This window comes from Danio aesculapii, chromosome 6 (genome assembly GCF_903798145.1).
Source record: "Danio aesculapii chromosome 6, fDanAes4.1, whole genome shotgun sequence".
Taxonomy (NCBI): domain Eukaryota; kingdom Metazoa; phylum Chordata; class Actinopteri; order Cypriniformes; family Danionidae; genus Danio; species Danio aesculapii.
In genome coordinates, this window is record NC_079440.1 from 10,230,000 (window position 1) to 10,252,550 (window position 22,551).

At 35.2% G+C, this 22,551-nt stretch overlaps 1 protein-coding gene across 1 annotated transcript in view; it reads left to right on the top strand.

Annotated features, from left to right (window-relative positions):
• palm3 (paralemmin 3) overlaps positions 1–22,551 on the top strand; it is a 92,463-nt gene that overhangs the window by 52,039 nt on the left and 17,873 nt on the right. The window contains exons 2-3 of the mRNA XM_056459471.1: positions 11,160–11,214; positions 16,188–16,268. Coding sequence (XP_056315446.1) covers positions 11,167–11,214; positions 16,188–16,268 — 129 coding nt within the window. The 5' untranslated portion in view covers positions 11,160–11,166. The remainder of the gene's footprint in view (positions 1–11,159; positions 11,215–16,187; positions 16,269–22,551) is intronic.

Below are 22,551 nucleotides of genomic sequence, written 5' to 3' on the forward strand. Positions count from 1 at the left end.
ACAAAAAGTACTTTTGTTGCTTGTTCAAACTAGTTAAATGACTAAAATGAGTGGAAACAACACAATTCTTAGGGGTTTTTTGGGACAATTTAATTGTTTCATGTTCAATCAAGTTAACTTAATCCATTTGTGTTGGGACAACATGAAGGAATTGTGTGTAACCCAGCATTTTTTAAAGTGTATGTTGAAGGCATCAACTACTTGAAGCGTCTTGAATTGCAGCTCAACAGTAAGCAATTAAATTTAACTCATCAGTTGCTAAGGCTACTAAAGTCTTGCCAGCATTATCGATAAGCACTCATGAAGCTGTTCATCTCCACTGATGTGACAGAGAATGCAGTCACACTGACAGCTCTCTAAAGCAAACACAGGGTCGTGCCACAGCTGTGGAGAACATCCGCTTAGTCATGTGTGGCAAAAATGAGGTAAACCACATGGACGCCCCATTTCGCTTTATGAAAATGGAGCATATGTGTGCAGAAAGCATGCAGGGTGGTTTATTGCATGCTAAAGGGACAGTGATGGCTTCTGTGTGACTGCTTACCATAACATTTACTGTATGTCATTATGATGGCCTTATTAGCATGGTTTCTGAACATTTATAGTAATGTATTATGAATTAAGAAGTTATCCAGGCAGAAAATAGACTAATGAACAGATATACTTACTTTCAATATAACTAGTTTCAGTTTGAGTACCTAGTTTCAGTTGTGTTTTATGTATTGTTTGCATGCATGGGCAGGAATCACTTCTATTGCGCAATACTAAATACTTTACTAGGGTATTTTTACAAACCTCCAGAACCTATATTAAACATACACTTCCTATGCATGTTTGTAGTGCAACATTATACTTGAAATTATGCAACCTTTTTTCTTAAAGGTGCTGTATGTAAGTTTGACTCTTCTAAAACATAAAAATACCATGATATGTTTGCAGATATTTAAAAAAACATGCCAAGTGAACATTCTTGTTTATCTGAAAAACAACGCTAAAGTCAGATATTCTGCTTTGAAAATGTGAGTTACGTGCCGGAACGTTTGTCTTTGTTTTGGTTCTTTTAACCTGCCCAATACCAATTTCGCCAAATATATTTCATCACCCCGGGTGACCAGACGAAACACGACAGAAATTTAAACACAGCCATTCAGAAACACAAAATAGTGCACATACTGCACTCCAAAGAAATGGTAAGGTTTCTAATCTAATTATGAACTTTAACATGATTAAATGTACATTACTGTAACATTATTACAGTACTGAATCACTGATATGTGTTGGTTTGCACTGAGTCACAGTTCTGAAGTTCAGTTTTAAACAGTTTATTTTAATTGTCAAGATCTGATGTAACCATCTGCTGCTGCTTTCAGTGGTATGGCAATAAATGTAATGTAAAATGGCATTCAAACTCACATTATTCGCATTTAACACTGGATAAAGCACATCAGGTGTATCTGAGGTGATCATTGTCAGTTTTCTGTTGTTCAGCTGCAAGAAATAGAAGCTGTTTCTAAAATACAAATTTCAGGTGGTGGTTGGACCAAAAACTCCTTTTAAGTTTTGTAAAATATGGAAAATATTCCTTCCATTGCGTGCCGTTGCTTGTATTTAGAACAGTCTTTAGACTTGATAGTCAGGCACACTTCTGTTGGTGTTGTCAATCTGGCAACCTGTGCTTGCGTGTGTTTTGAACCAGGGATGCAAAACCTAGTTCAACCACTAGGTGTCAAACTTGCATACTGCACCCTTAAGGGATTGGATTTTACAATGAAAAAAAAGGAGTTTAGAATTGCAACATGTCAATTTGCATGACATGTTGCATGCAAAAAAAGTTTAAAAGTTTTTCGACTTTTAAATATAAAATCCTTTGTCCACTGTATTTGTTTGCATTTTTCTTTTTAGATCATATGCAGAAATTTCATATCAAAATTTATATTGAATTACTGTCTTTCAAATATAAGGCATTATTTATATGAGCCATCACTTTTATAAAATTCCAAAATTTAGGATAAGTATGACTAAAAAAAACGAAATGCAATTTAATAGGACAAAAAATACTTTTAAATTAAAACTTTCCCTCGTAAATGTAACTTTGTAAGATTTTTATTAAAATAATTGATCAATAACATGTTACTTCAACTGTAAAGATGTTTATTTAAATTTTTACCGTCATTTTATGGTTTTGGTTTTGTTATAAGTTTGCATTTTTGTTCATGGAAACAAATTTTGTCCTGTCGCTGTATACAGTATTTGATGCAGTGAATATTTTAAAGGGCACATAGTTTACCTCTTTTTTATGATTTAATATTAATATTATAGTTCTTCTGAGTGTGCCAGTTTAGGTTCAGTTTAAAACACGATTCAGATTTTTTTATTATAATGTGTCATGTTGGGGGCATGTCCACAGTTCGCTGATTTATGGGTGTGTTGCTTCACATGTAAATTAGTTTCGGCTTCCCGCCACCGTAACAAGGGGGCGGGGCCATGAACTCACCTGCTCTGTGTTTGCAACAGAGTCTGACAGGAAGACTGAGAGAAGGAGCAGGAGTGAGAGGTTCAGCAATCAGTCGTACATATACGACTCGGACACAGACCAAGCAGAGAGTACAAAATCATATGTGTCTTTGTACAGTTTTACAGCCAACTGTGTGCTAGTTTCAAGTGCCGAGCTTGTACACAGAAACTAATAACCACACACACTGAATTAACTTTGACTGAGGCGCCGGATGCGCCGCTCGAAGCCGCGACAAGGCACATCAGACACTCTCTGTGGCGCGGCAGAAACATGAAGTGTCCCGAATCGTCACGCCACGCATTTTTGAATTTTAAACATAGGTTTCTATCAGGGTACACACAACGGCACTTCAAGTCTGCAGCGGTCCGCGGCGCCCAGCCGCCGACTTGAGTGTACCCTGATAGAAACAGATGTTTAGAATTCTACAACGCATGCTAGTTAAGATCACAGGGAGCTTCTGGGATCGCGAGAAATGCAAACGGCTGAAGTATAAGGTAGACTCAATAAGAAGTACACATGTTTGCAAACCTACCTAAAGATACAACCAATAATTCCGATTAGAGCGATAATGTGGAGAATATTGATCCTGTGTTGAGCCCAATGAGCCTTGCATCTAAAAATAGAGCTAGGGTGTTCCTTTAATGATATCGCTTTGACTCACGTTGAAAATGGCGGACGTGAATCAACAAACTGAGGATATGATGCGCCTGTCAATCAATATTGGTGGGCAGGGGGACCGCTCTCCTACGTCAAGTAGCGGTCGATTTGAAAACAGCTCCAATTGGTCCACCGTTTTTTATGTTGTTAAATTGAAAAAAAAGCACTGGGTGTGCTTATATCACCCCAATATGACGGTCTATACACCATACATGCACATATGGCTGTCCAAACAGCTTGAAAAGTAGATTTTTTACCATAGGTGCCCTTTAACATTTACAGATCGGCTGCTTTCGTCTTTGCTTATGAGTTATGTTAGCTCATAAGAGTTACGAACATGAGTTATGCAAAGACTTCATTTATGTCAAAGTCGACACTGTCAGAAGGGCTGCACGATATTGAAAAAATCTAACATTGCAATATTTTTTATTCTGCCATATATATTGCGCTATTAATACAATTTCACTAAATAAGTAGAATAACCATTTGGAAAGAATTTGTCATTTTAGATTGATTGGGATGAGTCCGTAGGGGAGTGCATAAAATATAATAAACAATCTACAAGCAAAAAATAAATTCGCCAGTCTGGTATTTAAGCTAGAACCACCAATAAAGAAATAGCTACAGATAAAATAAACAGTGTTTTACGAGTCATCAAACAGCATTTACGTATACAGTAATTGGATAATCAAAATGTAAAATAATACTGCATAGTCTTGGCTTTGTAAACAATTTAATAAAATTAATCGTTAGTTACAAATAAGTTACAAACGGTACAATTCCTTATGCCTGAATGCTTTTAAAACCCTCACACAGTCACAGTCTTCAAAAAACACTTGATCAAAATGATCAATTATAATCCAGACTCAACATTGCGTACTCGCAATGTGACTATTGCGAATGATCACATGACGATATCAATGCTGAAACGATAATTGTGCAGCCCTAGTCAGAAATACTGTTGATAGGGCTTTACTTATACAAACCCCTGAATACTACATCAAGAAAGAAATCTCAAGGAGCGACTGAGCTAGAATATCAGAGAAACTTGTAGGTGGGCTATTTTGATCAGCAAGTAACCGCCTCGCGATCAAGCAAATTACCCTAGCAACCGCATAATAATGAGCCTCCAGTCACTCTCGATACCTTAGCAACCGCATATCATTGCCCTGGCAAGCATCCAGAAAGTGGGTGACTGTGGTGGTGAGGCAGTATATAAAAGTTTACTTCAGTTCTCAGTTTCCTCTTTCCAAAATGTGAAGCTGACATCGAGCCAAGCTTGAGAGCGAGAGAATTTTCAGAGAAAACACACACAAAGCCGCTGCCGACTCGCTCTGTGTTTCCTCAGGGTTTACTGTGGTTTCTCATGAATGTGCATAAATCAGAGGATGGGTCGTGGTGATTAAGACAGTAAAGCTATGATGAAAGAGACATTATTATATTTTCTGCAACATTTGCAGCCCTCCCTCGTGTAAATGGTTGATAATGGTGAATATTAAGGGTGGGGGGGGTGTCGGTTTGTGTTCATCTGAAGGTGAGAGAGCGTTTCATCTCAGTTCCCATGATCCCCTTCCCCTGAGGCTCCATTCATCTCTCACGGTTTCCTGTGCGGTATGTCAGTCAGGCCTGCTCTCCAGCAGGGTAAATATACATTCAGTCCATCCAGCCGCCCCAGAACACATATTTGAGGGAGTCATCTCTGCTGTATTTACAAGCGCTCTTCAGCATGACTTAATTTAAAGACTTAAAGGGTTAGTTCACTCAAAGAAAATGTAAATTCTGTCATTAATTACCCTACACTCAAAAAAAAAAAAAAAAACTTTCTGCTTGTTCAAACTACTTATTTAAAACTAGATGAAACAAGAAGGTTTTTTAAAGGGTTTTTTTTAGGACAACTTAAATGTTTTATGTTCAATCCACTTAATTTGGTAAAAATCATTGAGTTAACTTAATCGATTTTCTCCCAGTTCAGTGCTGGATTCGGTTAAAATCTCCTCAAAGTAGAAGCTGTAAACTACAACCTGTAAGTGTGCATGCCATGATCAATTTTAACAAATAAAAACAGTGTCTAGCGTTAATGGTATGCTGTAGCAACAATGTAACCAACAGGAAATGCTGTTTGCCACCGCTAACGATGTAGCTACAAATTCATATTTATCAGTCAAACTGCTGTAAACACACACACTTCACCAGCGCGTGCAGCCTCTCTCTATGTGTGTGCGTGCGACTTTGCATTATTTCTCTTTAGGCAGCATATCCATGCGTTTTACATCTCAGTAATGAAGTTGCAAAAGATATGTGGATGATTCATATTACTTACAACTGCATATTCCGGATATATGTGAAAGACGTTGTGTAACACGTTGAGTTAAAAAAATACAGGAGAGCTAACTCATGTAGCAACAGAAAAATAAATTAAGGCTCACACCGGTCGCATCCCACATCTTGTGCTTTATTCTTCTGTCAGCAGTGTCACGATATATTACAGAAAATAACTTAATCCGAGCATCAGAGAAAAAGATGAACATGTTACACACGTCTACAGAAAGTTCACACATTCACACACACACATAGACACACGCAATAGCGATGTCTCTTAAAGGAGCCGCACCCCATTATTACTCGTTACAGACAGTTGTCAGATTTTATTTTAGAGAGTGGGCAGGAGGTTGACTGACTGTTTACACAGCAGAAAAGCGCGTGCCTGTAGGGGCGTGACGTGGAGCCGATCCGCGAATCGCAGCACATTATGACAGATGACCAATCAGAGTCACTTGAGGGCGGGCCTTTCAGAGGAACTAGGAAATATGTCAGTCGTTTTCATGTTAGCTGAGTAGCTGTATATAATCAAAGTGAGATATATGAAAAAATAACATGATTTCCTTCCTGTGAAACATGAGCACACATTACTTTGCATCTTATAAACACAACCAAGCCTTAAAATTACATTCTGGACCACCCCTTTAAAAGTATTTTAGGTGTGCAGTGCATGACGTCAGCAACTAGCGCTACCTGTTGTTATTTTTGTGGCAATACAACTTGGAATACAAAAATCGAGATGTAAGGCCAAGTGAAGTTTTTGTTTGCAATTTTCAGTCAAAAGACAATAAAATTACTGCAAATGTACCAGAAGTAGCTGTTGTTAAAATTATAAAAAATAAACAACTATTTTGTTCTAGCTTTCATATAGAAAACTATTCGTTTTAGTGCTTTTTCTTGTATTTTTTTTAATAAATATCTACATATCCTTAATTTCGCCTAATTTTGCAATATAATGACTTGCTAAAAATCAGCTTGGTAATCCAGGACCATTTTTAAAATGAAGTCTTCTTTCAAATTCAATGTTTTGCATTTAATGATATTTACGTAGATGATTTTTCTCTAAAAATACACATCTGAGCAGCAGCATTGTGAGATAATAAATGTTTATCATAACATGTAATTGCCATACAATTCAGCTCTCTAGATGAATTTCCAAATCACAATAGCAATTAAGTGGGTGTTGATCTCGTACCTTTACAGAAGGTGGCACGTTTCCATAGCAACAGCTTGGGTGGGCACACCTGATAATAAAGGGTGCGAAGAGCGCATTGTTTCTCGCATTGTCTGTTGCAGTTTTTACTTGTTTTTAATTCTCTTTCCCTCTTTATTTGTGCCTGACGGATACGCAGAGCTCCACATTTTAATTAGCATCGAACTTTTCTGTTGAGACCTGAAGAGAGTGAATCATCAAAGGCTGGTGGTGTTTTTTTTTTTTTTTGTTTATTCCTCGGTGCTATTCTCGGCAAAGTTTGTCTCCAGAACTCAGATGAGACAGCCTGTTCCCCTCGCGGCCGTTTGGAAGTTACCCATTAGCCTTGGGGAAGAAGATGAGTAAACACTTTCATTCTTTGGTAAAAAGCATATCTCTGCCCTCTCGCAAAGCACATGAGAGACACCGGAAGGCTCTCAGTCGCAGTCAAGGCCTCATTTGAGTTTATAAGTCCTGTGATTTTTCTGCCACGGAAACCCGCAGGTCTTCGTAACTCGTGTCAAAACAAGTGAGAAAAGAGAAGCGTTTTGTTTAATCTGCCTGTATTTACTGGTCCGGCGTGTATTCGTTGGCACAATCTCAAACGAAGGTGGATTTATTCTGTTTAGCCTTTGCACTTCCATATATTTATTATAGACGCCCATATTTGTTCCCTCCTCAAGAAACAGACCACTTCTCCTGCGGGGTATGAACATCAACAAGGATCAAACGCTGCAGTCTGCAAGTGTTCATGTATGCAGACTGTGACGTGACCTGAAGGAGACACATAGCTTCTGTTCTCACCGACTGAACCGCTCTCTGTTAGCGCTTCGGGTCTTTATGACAGACATGAGAATGATGAAATGTCTTAATGAAAAGTGTTCACACTTGCTCGGCCGGTATATAATATATGAACTGTATGCTTTTGATTGCTAAAAGGAGTGCATGAACTTGCATAATTATATAGATGTTATTAAAGTCAGGGTGAAACAGACTTTGTGGTAGTTTTTTCTTCTCTGTTGGAATGAATATCTGTGTAAAGCCTTATTTGAAGCAGAAAAAAAGAACAGGACTCTATATTGTTGCAGTTTGCTGTTGCTGTGATCTCATGTCAGTGACCTTGTGCCAGTGAACAGGTTTACAAAGTTTCAAAGATTAAAGTGCAGGATAATTGGAGTTATTGTTTCCAGTTGTTGGGTTATTTGCCTTAGAAGTCCTTGAAACTAATTTGAGTAATGTTGGTCAATCAAAGGTTTTTAATTGTCCTTTTGTCCATGAGCAAAATCTGATTTGACCCTTGAACATTGTAGTTGTTGGGGACCGGAAGAATTTGATGTGTGCTGTTGATGAAGATGCTGTTTTCTACACCTTGCAAATTTCTTTAACATGCACTTCCAAACTGTAAGGACTAGGGTTTGAGTTAAACTGACTGTTAAAACTGTTAAAAGTAACATTGGTTATATACACTTTTTCCCAGAGATGGCTGGAAGGGCATCCGCTGCGTAAAATGCGCTGGATAAGTTGGCGGTTCATTCCGCTGTGGCGACCCCGGATTAATAAAGGGATAACCAAATTTAAATGAATGATTTTTCACAATCGGAGCTATTTAAGCCATCTGGTGAAATTGTTTTCATATTGTATTATGTATCACAGCAAAACAAAATATTGCAATGTCAGATTTTTCCAATATCGTGTAGCCCAAGCTGATGGGTAACTAATTAAAAATGTAGTCTATTGATTTCGTCATATACTGTACAGAAGCACATTTCCAATCCTCTACTTCCCACGCCTCGGATTTCAGTCAACCGTTCAGGCATGTGTTTTTGGAGCTGAAGAAGTCTCCAGAGCTTCAATCTGAAATTTGGATACTGTGTGGTAATGGTCATTTGGTTTCCAACACTTGATGCACTGTAAGAGGTCAATCAATCCCAGCAGACTGGGCCATCTGACCAATCAGAGCAGAGCAGAGCAGAGCCTCGCAAAGGCAGGATTTAAAGAGACAGTTTCAGACTCTGATGCTGCATTGTGTGTGACCTTGAATAAATATACATGTAAACTTAATGTATGAGACCTGCAAAACAAAATTAGGAACATCTATAAAATTGCTTTCCAAATTGCTTTCTCTGACACGTTGAGCCCTGTTGCTCATATGTAATCATGAGTTTGAATCTGTATAAATGAATGGAAACAACTATGAATCACAAGCTAAATAATTTTAATTACATGTTTTTTATAGTGCTTTGTCCGCTTTTTTGTCTTATTCAATATGTCATGGTTCATCTTCTGGCTCAGTTAGCCTGTTCTCCAACCCTAACTGTCATTGAGATGAATGAGAAGGCCAACAATTTTCATTCCGATAAGTGTTTGTCATTTGGTCTTTGTCCTAGTCCTGTGTTAAAATGTCCTATTTAGTGTTTGTCATATAGACTATCCTGTTTTTTTGTGTAGTCAGATTTGACTATATGTCAGGTAATTTTAGTCTATATGTTTAGTCAATGAAAATGTGTTATATTCGTCATACTTAATAATGTTTAAAATGATAAAATCACAATTACTGAAACAAATCAGAATTACTTTCATGTAAGCACAAATTAAGACAATGACAAGTCATACACGTTTTTTATTTTATTTGACTTTTTCTATTTTCCTGATTCATTATATTATTTAAAAAAAAAACAGCATTTTTATTATGCCATCAACAATGGCAAACAATACTTTTGAGATGCATGTTTAGATGAAATAATGTTCGTCACTGAGGTCTGATGGCAGATTTAACACAGCAAGCAGCTCAGACAGCTGTGTGAAGGAACACAGACTGGCTTTATTACACTTTGATTTGAGCAGAATATTGCAGTAAAGATCAGGGTAAATGACTCCAGCATCTATATTTGCCAAAGAATTGCTGCATGTTTTTCAGTGCAGAGGAAGTGCATGTGAACGGCTGTCAGGTTAAAAATTATATTTATGGCAGAACATGTGAAAATGTTTCAAGAGAAGCTTGTAATGGGTGATTCAAACTTATAAAGCTGTAAAAAAGGTGCCAAGAGGTATTTTTAGTTCCTATTTTTAGTTAACAGCAATTGATGAGATCTGGTAACATCAGGGCATGTCTGCTTTTCAAAAGAATATTATTGTTCTGTTCACTACTGTAGCATTTAATGAATGCATTTTTAAATATAGAATTAATTAAATCCCATTATATTAAACTAAGTGTCATATTTAGTTATTTTTATTTACCCATGCAACAATTCTGTACAACAGAGTTTAGAGTTTTCAATTTAAAACAACATATTTTTAAACAAAAGGTAAAACTCCCACGAAGCATGAATTATTTAATAAATTAATCCAAATATATTAATGAACAAAATATAGTTCCATTTGTCTGTCTAATAGCATGAGGGTTAATATTATTAAACTGGAAACAGAAAGCTGCTCCTACATACATCTATTATGAGATGTTATGAAAGATTTGGAGAAACAGGAGAAAATCAGATTCTCCCAAAAAAAGAAAGACGACAAATTCTATAAAATCTGGCAACCTTTCATGGATTATTTTAAAAACATAAACTATAAATTATAAAATAAAGAAATGGTTAAATTGAAGAGGATTAGACTAATTTACATTAAATCAGAAAGTTTTTTTTTGTATTTATTTTAATATTATTCGTTTCCTTTTTGTATTTTTTTTTTCTTGTCGTATTAATCTATTATCCCTATACTTTTGTATTTATTGTTTGTATATTTCATGTTTTAATGTCAGTTGTTGTGTGAATGTTTGTTGGACAAAATTTGCAAGTCGTTGTGTTTGAATGTTTAAAAAACAATAAAAAATGCTAAAAAAAAAAAAAAAAAAAAAAAAAAAAAAAATTTAAATAAATAGAAAATAGTAAAAAATCATTAAATCCCATTATAATAAACAGTGTAATATTTAGCTATTTTTAATTACCCATGCAACAATTCTGTACAACAGAGTTTAGAGATTTCAATTTAAAACAACATATTTTAAAATTTAAGTTAAAAATTCCTTTACGCAGGATTTTATTAATCAAAATAAGTTAAATATTATACATGTAAATAATGCATTTTTTTATTAAAAAATGCATTATTTCCCATTATAAAAAACAAAAAGTATAATATTTAGCTATTTTAATTACCCATGCAACAATTCTGTACAAAAGAGTTTAGAGTTTTCAAACATATTTTAAAATAAAGGTAAATATCCCCTGAAGCATGAATTATTTAATCAAAATAAGTTAAATATAATATAAATATAAAAGTGTATAATGCATTTTTAAATATAAAAATTAATTAAACCCCATTATAATAAACAAAGTGTGATATTTAGCTTTATTTAATTACCCATGCAACAATTCTGTATATCAGAGTTTTACATTTCAACCAACACATTTTAAAATAAAGGTAAAAAAATCCCCTGAAGCATGAATAAATAATGCAACAATGTCTCCTCTATTGCAGGTCCAGGATGGAGCATGAAGCAGAGAAGTACCAGCAGCGACTGCAGGCTATAGCGGTACGGCCCACAGCAACACTGTTTGCATTTCACACATCACTACATGACAAGCCAAACCTGCTCACAGCGTGCAGTCGATTCATTTACCATTGAAACGATAGCAGCACTTAAGCCACGCAAATAATGTCACACAGAATCTATAGAAACATCCGTCATATTAGCATCTGCTGCTGTTTGACGACAGTTATTATTGCGGGAGCCTAGACTTCCAGAGCCAGCTGTTATGAAATATACTTTTAATAGAAACATGCATGATAATAAACACAAACTGTTAGCGGTACAGCTTTTCTCTCACAAATAGTACAGTAGTGTTTAGTGATGCAGCGATCTTGACTTTTCGTGGCTGATTATGATTGCAATTGAAAAGTTTTTTTCAAGCAAATTGGAAGATTTTAATAGCGATTTCCTATTTTCTTCTAAACATTTGAAGCAAGAAATAAGAAGAAAATGAAATATGAGTACATGGATAATGTGTTTATTGGTTTCATCCAGCCTGATCTCACGAGAAAACGCAAGTATTTTACGTTTTGTCAGTTTAGTGGCTAATTCGTACGAGTTCATTCGTACGAAATTGTACGATTTTAAAAAGGAGGCGTGGCACCTAACCCCACCCCTAAACCCAACCGTCATTGGGGGATGAGCAAATCGTACTAAATCGTATGAATTAGATCGTACGAATTCATACGAATTAGCCACTAAGTCAAAAAGTTACGAATTGCCGTGAGATTGTGTTGTTTCATCACATGCTGAATTATCTGCGGTGATTTTAAATTAGAGGAAACCACTGCACTGTAATCACGATCTACACAAATAGACTATACATTAGGGCTGCATGATATTGGAAAAATCTGATAGTGACATTTGCGATACTAATACAGTTTTACAAGAGCCTACCAGTATTCTGGTACAGAAATGTAATAAATCACAAATCAAAAAATGCTTATTTGTTTTGTCTTGTTTCCAGTCCAAAAATCAAAAAAAATGTTACAGCAAGTTTTACTTATTTTTTTGTTTTCACCGTCGGAAGAAATAAGTCAAAATTAAGAGTTTTTCCTTGAAATATACTACATTATCTGCCAGTGGCACTGTCTGTAAGCTGCTACTTGTTTGAATTGAGAAAATATTCGTTTATGACCACTTTTTAATCACACATAAAAGTACATTTTACATAAAATCATGATGTACACAACAGTCTCTGGACTTGCTCCATCACAGACACCAATATTTTAACAATTTATAAAAAGATGAATCACTTTCTGGTCATCGGATATTAGGCTTGGATAAATATATATTGCGATGGTGATGTTTGAAAGTAGTCCATCCCTTTGTAAACGTTTATTATTACCATCTGTTGAGTCTCCAGTTTGATAGAGCGATTGGACCCAGAAGCCGCTTCGCGTGATGTCACTTAACAAGCGGTTACTAAACTATAAAGTTAAAACTAGCTGATTTTGCGTTTGTGAAAGTATGCTCCTTAAAACATACATGTACAGAACAAAAACAGTAGACAGGCTGAATAAAAACGTACTTTAACCAATGCCATGAATAGTGACTTAATTTAATGTAAGTGTTTTAACCAAATCTGCTGTGCTGGTATGTCATATGCATTATTAGGGTGGCTGAGAGTGCTCAAACGCACTGCAAGTTAAGAAAACACAACAAAACAAAATACAAAAACAAGAAGATCAGGGTAAATGACTCCAGCATCTATATTTGCCAAAGAATTGCTGCATTTTTTTCAGTACAGAGGAAGTGCATGTGAACGGCAGTCAGGTTATAAATTATATTCATGGCAGAACATGTGAAAATGTTTCAAGAGACGCTTGTAATGGGGGATTCAAACTCATAAAGCTGTAAAAAAGGTGCCAAGAGGTATTTTTAGTTCCTATTTTGAGTTAACTGCAATTGATGAGATCTGGTAACATCAGGGCATGTCTGCTTTTCAAAAGAAAATTATTGTTTTGTTCACTACTGTAGCATTTAATGAATGCATTTTTAAATATAGAATTAATTAAATCTCATTATATTAAACTAAGTGTCATATTTAGTTATTTTTATATTTGTTTGTTTAACGTTAATTGTGCAAGTCGTCAGATTATTAGGGATAAAAATATGCAAACAAGCAACGTACATTTTTGTCGTCTCTCGAAAAATGTCCATTGTTTTATCCGCATATGTTGTCAAACTGATCTCAATTTGTTAGTGTTTTTCTATTTGTTTTTTGTTTTTTGCATAACCTCCAGAACAATAGATATTGCGATTTCGATTTGATGTGCGATTTAATTTTGAAGTCAAGCTTTAGCTCAATATTCTGTATCGTAGCTCCTTACTGCTAAAATGCAGTGAGTGTTAGTCAAAAAAAGGAACTGAAAAGATATTAAATTACTACAATGGTTATTCACATTTGTTTTTAAATGCTCAGAAATTAAACACTACTTTTTTTCTAGAGCAAACAGCAGTGAGTTATAGCATTAGTTATCACCTGGTGCCTGTGGTGCTTTTTTAGGTGCTGGTTGTTGTATTTCCTTTTGCTGTGGCAACAATTCTGCGACAGCTCTTACAAATGACCAGTTTGTTTGGTATCTGTAACTTTGAAACCAAAATATTCCCATATTACCGACATGCTGTTTTCCTTTGATATGAATTCATCTATTAATGCTTCTGAAGCGGCAGACGCCATCATCCCACTTGTCTGCACTTTCCTGTTTGTTTGTTTTATTGTGGGCGTTCCACATAGTTCAGTTTTGCAATTCTGATTGGGCAGAACAAATATGTGCTCACTCAAAAGGCTAGTAAGACTGTCACACAGCAGTCATGCATTTGCTCTGATTTGGGGAAATTATATTAAACGTATACATTTTATATTGCAGCCTCTTGCGATTAGATAATTGCAACATTTCAAATCGCGATTCTATTTCGAATAATCGCACAGCCCTAACTTCCATCACGCTTGAGCTGTCGCATCCACCATAAATATTAGAGATAATCTAACTGATGAGTTCAGATGCAAAAGCCTCTAAATGCCATCTAAAATTCTCTTATAAAATTTGCTCTTTTTTTTTTTAAAGCTCCCATTTGTAGGTTTTATTTTGAATTTTATAGCAAAGAATAAGTTATTTTCATTCCCTTTAAACTCAAATAGCTGAAAAACATAGGATGTTGAGAAAAATGCTAATTTTAGAAGAAAATTTCAGACGGTACTTTGAGGTTTTTGCATCTGAACTCTTCACATAATCTAATCTAATATATTATAATATAATATAATATGATATAATATAATATAATATAATATAATTTGATAATCTATTGAAATTTTTCTGTGGACTATTTTGGGTTTTATTCCAGAATATGATTTGCTCTGTAACTCTCATTTGCTCTGATTTTTTTTTAAAGATAAAAATCAACAAATGCATAAGAATATTGAATGTATAGAACAACAAGTACAGATGATTACTCTAGCATTAGATACAGATTTTCAAAGCTGAATAGTTGAAAACTTCAACGACTGTATTTTGAAACAAATAACTTCAGCAATTGCCTAAACATAAGCTATAATGAAAAAAATACACCAACATTTTATCCACTTTTTAAAGTCTTTACAAATATTACAGTAGTACTAAATGAAAGAAGGTCAATATTTGTTTAATTTATTGAAACCAATGCAGAATGTCTTGTGTTTTTCCATGTCCTTCATGTGTGGCCTTGTGCTGGTAGTCTGCACATATGTGCTCCATTTATGGCCTCAGTTTATACATTTTGTACTATAAAATTATTCAAATTCAGTGTCTGGAACAAAAATAGCCTAAATTAAATTTAATTAAATTAAAAACAGCTGATAACCATACATTTGAGCAAAAACTGCCCAGATACAATTTCAGGCTAGTGGATCGGTGGATCTCCACTGGTGTTAGATGTGTTCACAGGCCTGAATTATTAAGTATGATGGAATTTATCCAAACCAGGTAAAACTACACCAGACAACAGCAACCGGGAGGCTCTTCAGAGGCTCGCACACATGCTAAATATTCATGTGCTCTGAACGCAGTCGAGTGTTAATTTCAGCTAAGGTCCAGTGCACGACTATGACCAAAAATCAACATTTAAACATGGAAGAAGCACTAATATGGAAATATTATGTTATATGGTTATGGTTTAGAAATATAGTCCAGGACTCTTTTGCAAACACCAACACTTATATTTTAAAATGTTAGTGTTTTTTTTTCATTTGAAATGTAAATACATTGCAGTGTTTGGGAGATACTTCATATCAAGCAAAATAAGAGTATTGTTTCTGTTTTAAGGCTGTGTAACTAAAACAATCCTATTATTATTACTATGATTATTATTTGTTTATTATTGTTATTATAATTTAATATTTGTTTATTATTAGAATTAGAATTATTGATATTATTATATGCTTTTGTTATGGATTTAATTATTGATGTGCATTAATCCTCTCAATATAATTTATCTTAGTATTATTATTATAGGTGTAGATGTTATTATTATTAGTAGTAGTAGTAAAGATTTAAATGATAGCAATTTATTGGTTATTAGTATTGTTGTTGTTAATAACAATAATAAGAACAATAATAAAACCAAACACATTATATATGATTTTTATAATCAAAATAATAATCTTTGAATGGGAAATTATTATTAATGGTTGTGTCCTGTCATTCAGTAAATTGCATTGACGAATTGATTCCACAGGGTCATCAATCTCCGTCACAGCCGTGCTATTGTTGATCAGTCAGTGTAAGAAAGGCAGACGTAAAAGTACAGAAAAAGTGAGATTTCAGCAGAAAGCGTCGGTAGATTCGACATCCCCTGCCAAATCTGAAGAGCATCAAGCTAGCGGGATTCCTCTTTAAAGCAAAGAATGTGTCAGGATAGGAAACAGCATGTTGGCATTCTCCAAAAGATCTTTTAAGCATATAGTATGTCAAGTCTGTGATGTTGTCTGCTTGTAGGAGAAACGGCGGATACAGGAGGAACAAGAGCGAGCCAGAAGAGAGATGGAGGACGAGAGATTGAGACTACAGCAGCTTAAGGTGTGAAAGTGTTTGCCCCCTTACTGATTCAATTGTTTGTTTTTTTTTGTTTATCACACTTTAATTTTTCAGATTAACAAGCACATTTAAATATTACTCAAAATAATATGTCATGCAGTTTTTAAATGAAGGTTTTGTGTTAAAAGTGTTTGGGGTGCTTGTTTAAACATAACTTAACTCGGGTTTATCACACCTAAGATCAATTTCTCTAGCCACACCCAGGCCTGATTACTGCCACACCTGTTCACAATTAAGAAATCGCTTGAATAGGACCTGCCTAACAAAGTGAAGTAGACCAAAAGATCCTCAAAAGCTAGACATCATGTAGAGATCTAAAGAAATTCAAAAACAAATGAGGAAGGAAATCATTGAGATTTATCAGTCTGGAAAAGGTTATACTGTAATGCATTGGGTCTGCAGCAAACCACAGTGAGAACTACGGTTGGACAATGTCAACCAATTTGGCATCGTACGATGTCTAATATGAAACATCGCGATAGACGATGGCATCATCGTCATAGGCGGCGGTGAATTAATTATTTATGAATAATTAATTACTTCATAACAAATTAGCATCTGAGGTTTTCGCTAAAATTACTAAGTACAAGCGTGAAAGCAAAAGATTGAAGCAGTGTACTGACCCGCTCACTGCCTGTACCTGCTGTCTCGAGCGCATGACAGTGTGTGTGTGTGTGTCTGTGGTCATGTGATGTGCGTTTTCAGCAGTAGTGTGGACGGAGGGCTGTTCAGAAACACTAGGTAAAACGCCAGAGTGGTTGTGGATCGTTTTCGTTCTAAAATGCCATTTAAAGGCTAAGACCTATTAGTGTAAATGGGGCCTACGTGTGTATTTTTTGCGAGCAGATTTGCGATGGGGGCTGGGCAGAGGATCGCGATGCCAGCTCAGCATCGTGGTGTCTATCGGCCATCGGCAATGGATGATGGCATCGTCTATTGGCCCAAACCTAGTAAGAACCGATATCTACAAATAGCAATCAAGAAATCGCTTAAATAGGACATACCTGACAAAGTGAAGTAGACCAAAAGATCCTCAAAAGATAGACATCGTGCAGAGATCCAAAGAAGTTCAAAAACAAATGGGAAACAAAATAAGTGAGATCTACCAGTCTGGAAAAGGTTAAAAATGCTGTTTCTCAAGCTCTGGGACAGTGAGAGCTGATATCTACAATTGGCAATCAAGAAATTGCTTAATTATAAGCGGTCTGAAAAAGTGAAGTAGACCAAAAGATCCTCAAAATCATGCAGAAATCCAAAGATGTTCAAAAACAAATGGGAAAGAAAATAAGAGATCTACCAGTCTGGAAATGTTATAATGCAATTTCTAAAGCTTTGGGACTAAAGCGAGCCACAGTGAGAGCGATATCTACAAATGGCAATCAAGACATCACTTAAATAGGTCCTGCCTACCAAAGTGAAGTAGACCCAAAGATCCTCAAAGGCTAGACATCATGCCGAGATCCAAAGAAATTGAAAAAACATTGAGAAAAAATAACTTAGGATAATAATCTACAGCTTTACATTTTCATTTCTAAAGCTTTAGGATAGCACCAACTACAGTGAGAGCTGAAATGGCAATCAAGAAGCTGCTTAAATAGGACCTGGCTGACAAAGTAGACCAAAAGATCCTCAAAATCTTGACCTCATTCCAAGATCCAAAGAAATTAAAAAACAAATGAAAACAAATAATTGAAGATAATAACCTACGGCTCTGGAAAAGCTTATAAAGCCATTTCTAAAGCTTTGGGACTTCAGCGAGCCACAGTGGGAGCCATTATCTACAAATGGCAAAAACATGGAATAGTAGAGAACATCCCCAGGAGTGGCCCTATGACCAAAATTATTCCAAGAGTGCAGCACAACTTATCCAAGAGGTCAAAAAAGACCCCGCTGTATGTACAAACACACATTTATTTTTGTGTTTCATAACTCTCTATAGGTGTATTTTATAACGTAAAAACAGCTTGTTATATTGCCTTACCTCTAAACCCAAATCACAAGGAAAACCTGTGGCAAATTTTGGACAAAAGAATCCTGTTAAGTATCATTTTTAAGCAATTTGAATTATGAGAACACAGGGCATGTTGTCATAAACAATTTCAACATTGTAATACCAAGGTCATACCCAGGCCATTATATAAATGTGTCCATGTAAACCACCAAAACCATTACACACACATACTTATTTGGAAGTGTTTGTGTAAGGAATAATTGATGGCGGGCCATTGTGGAGTGGCTGTTACACCTTGGATGTGTATTATTTTCTAATAATTCTATGGAAGGGTGTCAATTATTCCATTTTAACTACGATCACAACACTTCTACACACCGTTCAGATGTTGTAATTCAAGACATTTTTCAGGTTTTTCTTCTGCTTCCTCAAACAGCTCGTGTGTGGTACTAATTTCTTATCTAAAGCGTTTTGTTTTGATTATTGACTGCTGTGTCGGTGAAATAAGTGAAATCATTTAGTGTAGTGATATGCAACTGCACTGCTGTCTGGAAAACGTGCCTGGGACTACTCTATTTAGCCATGCGGTTCCCTGAAAATAAATGTATCAGCCTATCAGAATCAAGCATTCAACAGCCCTGTAGTATAAAGTAATTTAACACACGCCCCCTCACACACACAATATATATATATATATATATATATATATATATATATATATATATATATATATATATATATATATTTATATTATTTCAGTTAATATTATTGCTTTGTTTACTTATTTTGAAGTGTTTATACTAATATAACACACAAATACACATGCATACACTTATTTTGAAATGTTGTAGTTATTAAATACACACCCACCCACACACAAATATACATTATTTTGGTTATTTGCTTGTTTTGAATGGCTTATAGTTATGTATAATTTAACACACACACAAATCACACACTCATCTGCATGACCTTGTTTTGGAGCAGACACGTCAGGTCACGTTTGGGTTTAAACAGGCTGCGTCACAGGCTTTAATTTCACAGATGAAAGGCTTGCATGCGCACACACAACTAAAACACACACCATCACCAGAGCCACACATATAACACAAAATCCACCATTCAGAGTCTACAAACACACACACACACATCTTGTGAAGTGAAATGTTATCCTGAAGGTTTCATGACTCCTCTGACTTTCGTGTGTGTGTGTGTGTGTGTGTGTGTGTTTGCTCTCCATTGTTTCCATAATATTTCCAGATTGGCGTTCCCTCTTCCTATTCCTTTGTTTTCTTACTTGGTTCCAAGAACTTTTTTTTAATATAAACACAGAAGGTGTGTGTACATTTATGGGTGTTACTTCAACTATTGGCCCTTTTGTACAGTACGTGTAGAAAAACAACATCCTTAAGCAAACTATTCACACTCACACGGCTAGACTTTTTCTTGTTTTATTGACACTGTCATCATTTTTATGAAACATTATTATCCTCAAATTAAATGACTCTTAAAGACAGGCCTGTAGCCAGACTGGTGGAAGAGGTGGTTCTTTTTTAAAAAAGAAACTGGAACTTTTTGCAGTTACTTGCCTCGTTTTCGGTTTAATTATAAGGTTTAAATACTAAATTTTAGTGACATTTTAAGCAAATTAGCTTGGCAGCTGGTCATCATAACCACACTTTTTTAATGTACAAAAAATGTATAATGAATAATTTCAAGAATATAGTAGTGAAAGATAACAACTTTCACCAGATTGTATTGATTGGACTTATGAAAAATAATTGTTTGCATTAGTTTGGGAAAAGCATAAAGGCGATCACACAAGTCTTCACATTGTTTTATTGCTCAGCAATGTGAACACCTCCAAATGGTGTTAAAAGTGTCACATACTATATTTATAAGGTATAATTTACCAAAAAATGTCATTTCTGTCTTAATGTAATGATGTATTCACGGTCGGGAAATCACAAGTGAGCTGACGCACTGTTTGTTTAAGGACGCGTGCCTGCCTGCGAATGATGTCTACTTTAGTGAACAGAACCTGCATAGACTGTGAATAACAGCTAATAAAGTTGTAAATACTTTATTGGTCATTTTTTGTTGGTCAAGAAAAAGGTCCAAGATTTAGAATAAAAGTTACTTGTAAAATGTTTTCTCTATTTAAAAAAAATACAGTAGCAAAAGTTGATTTCACCTACGTCAGATTGTGTTTTCTTGCAAAGCTTGGACTTGGACAAAACTGATTAACTGCAGTCACATCGAAGAGACAGCCAGCAGAGGAATCCACTTAGTCTTAAAGCCTTTATCGGTGGATTATTTTTAATATTTATGATGGCACAGCAGTCAAAATAGGACAAAAGAGCTAATTTATGGGACAAATTATGGACCTTGTCAGTGAGAGGTGGGTCGAACCACCCGAAGCCCCCTTGGCTACGGGCCTAAAAGATGATTGTAATGAAACATCATAATTATAAATTAATATTTAAACAATATTTGCACAAAAAAAAAATCATCATTAACAGCAAATTTACAGCTCCATCTAGATTTCTCTCTGAAACTGGATTTCTTTGGTTTTTACTTCATAACAAAAATGCTTTAGTGAACCATAATCATGCAATAAATTATAAAATAAAAAGTACATAAAAAGTTCATTGGTTTGAAAATTGACAGAGAAAAGGTAAAATTTTGCTTAAATTCAACAACTGCAACATGTTAAGTAGTGCGTTAATGTGCAGAGTAGAGTTTGCCTTATGTTAGCTTTTATTAGATGTCTTTTATTTTCAGTTTTCATGTTCATCGTTTCCTGTGTGCATCTTTGTAATTGTGGTCTGCATTTAATCGAGTTTCCCAATGATCTGCATGTGTGCACCAGAACAGACATAAGCATTTTTATTACCGCTTTAAACTCGCACAAAAACACTCTAGCTGTTCTGATTCTTCTGATGTATCCTTTCAGAAACGAGTCGTTACTTGTTTTTGCAGCAGAAGCTGAAATTACCAAAGAAGTGAAAGTACATTATGCACAGCAGGAAATTTCATTTCAGACTTTAACCTTTCGGCATTCTCAAAATTGTGTAAGATGTTTTGCAGCTGAATTATTCACTCCTGGAGCACTGCAACATTTCTGTATCTAGATTTGTACTGCTTTGAAGATCGCATGAAATGGTTAAACAAACAGCTTTACATAAAAAAAAGTTACATTTGCTGTTTGTTCAAATTACTAATTTAAAATGAGCTCAAGCAACAAAATTCTTGAGTTTTTTTGAGGGGGAGAACCTAATTGTTTCATGTTCAATCCACTTAAATATGTAAAAACGCATGCTTTAACTTTATTTCTCCTTACACACCTTGATTGTGTGGAACCCAGCATTCTTTTTTACAGTGTATGAATGGTTTTATCACGGTTTGTAAAGTTTTTCGCTCCTCAAACTACTTATTTATAATGAGCTGATTCAACAATTCTTGAGGGTTTTTGCGACAACTTAATTGTTTTTTGTTTAATCCACTTAAATTTGTAAAACAATTAAATTAACTTAATCGATTAGTGTTGGGACAATGTAAAGGAATTGTGTGGAACCCTGCATTTTTACACAGTGTATGTACAAAATTAGGAGGAAAGACACTTCATTTTAGAGATTACTTTTTTACATGTCGATACAATGTCGATTTTAAAGCATGCATCTGCTACAAGTTTATTTTTCTAATTTTTTTCAGCCTCTATGTTACATAACAACGTAAATAAAAGTCGATTCATGAGATGTTTTGTAGCTCATTTCAGATGACAAATCCATTAGAGGGTGCTGTCGACATTTTTTAGCATAAAAACTGTTACGTTTTGATTTGAAGTTCAGATACACATCTGATAAAAGCAGGGCTTGTTGTACAGATCACTTGAAGAACATCTGACCTAAACGTATCCTTAAACCCAACCAATGATGTTATCAAAAATAATACTTTATTTACCTTGATTTTAGACTCTATATATGCACTAAACTACCGAGATTACAATAGAGATAAAATCGATTAATTCGGTAATTAAAGCTAGCTTTTTCCAGTTGAGGCAATTATCCAAATTAAAGTCTTTTTTGTCCTTTAACGACTTTGAAAGGGTAATACATATTTTTTTATCTCGACTCGACTAGATTATTGTAATGCCCTCTATGTGGGTATTAGCCATACCTCCATTACTCGTCTGCAGAGGGTGCAAAATGCTGCTGCACGTTTGCTGACGGGGACACGCAAACGGGACCACATTACACCTATACTGGCTTCTCTACATTGGCTTCCTGTACAGTTTAGGATACATTTTAAGAT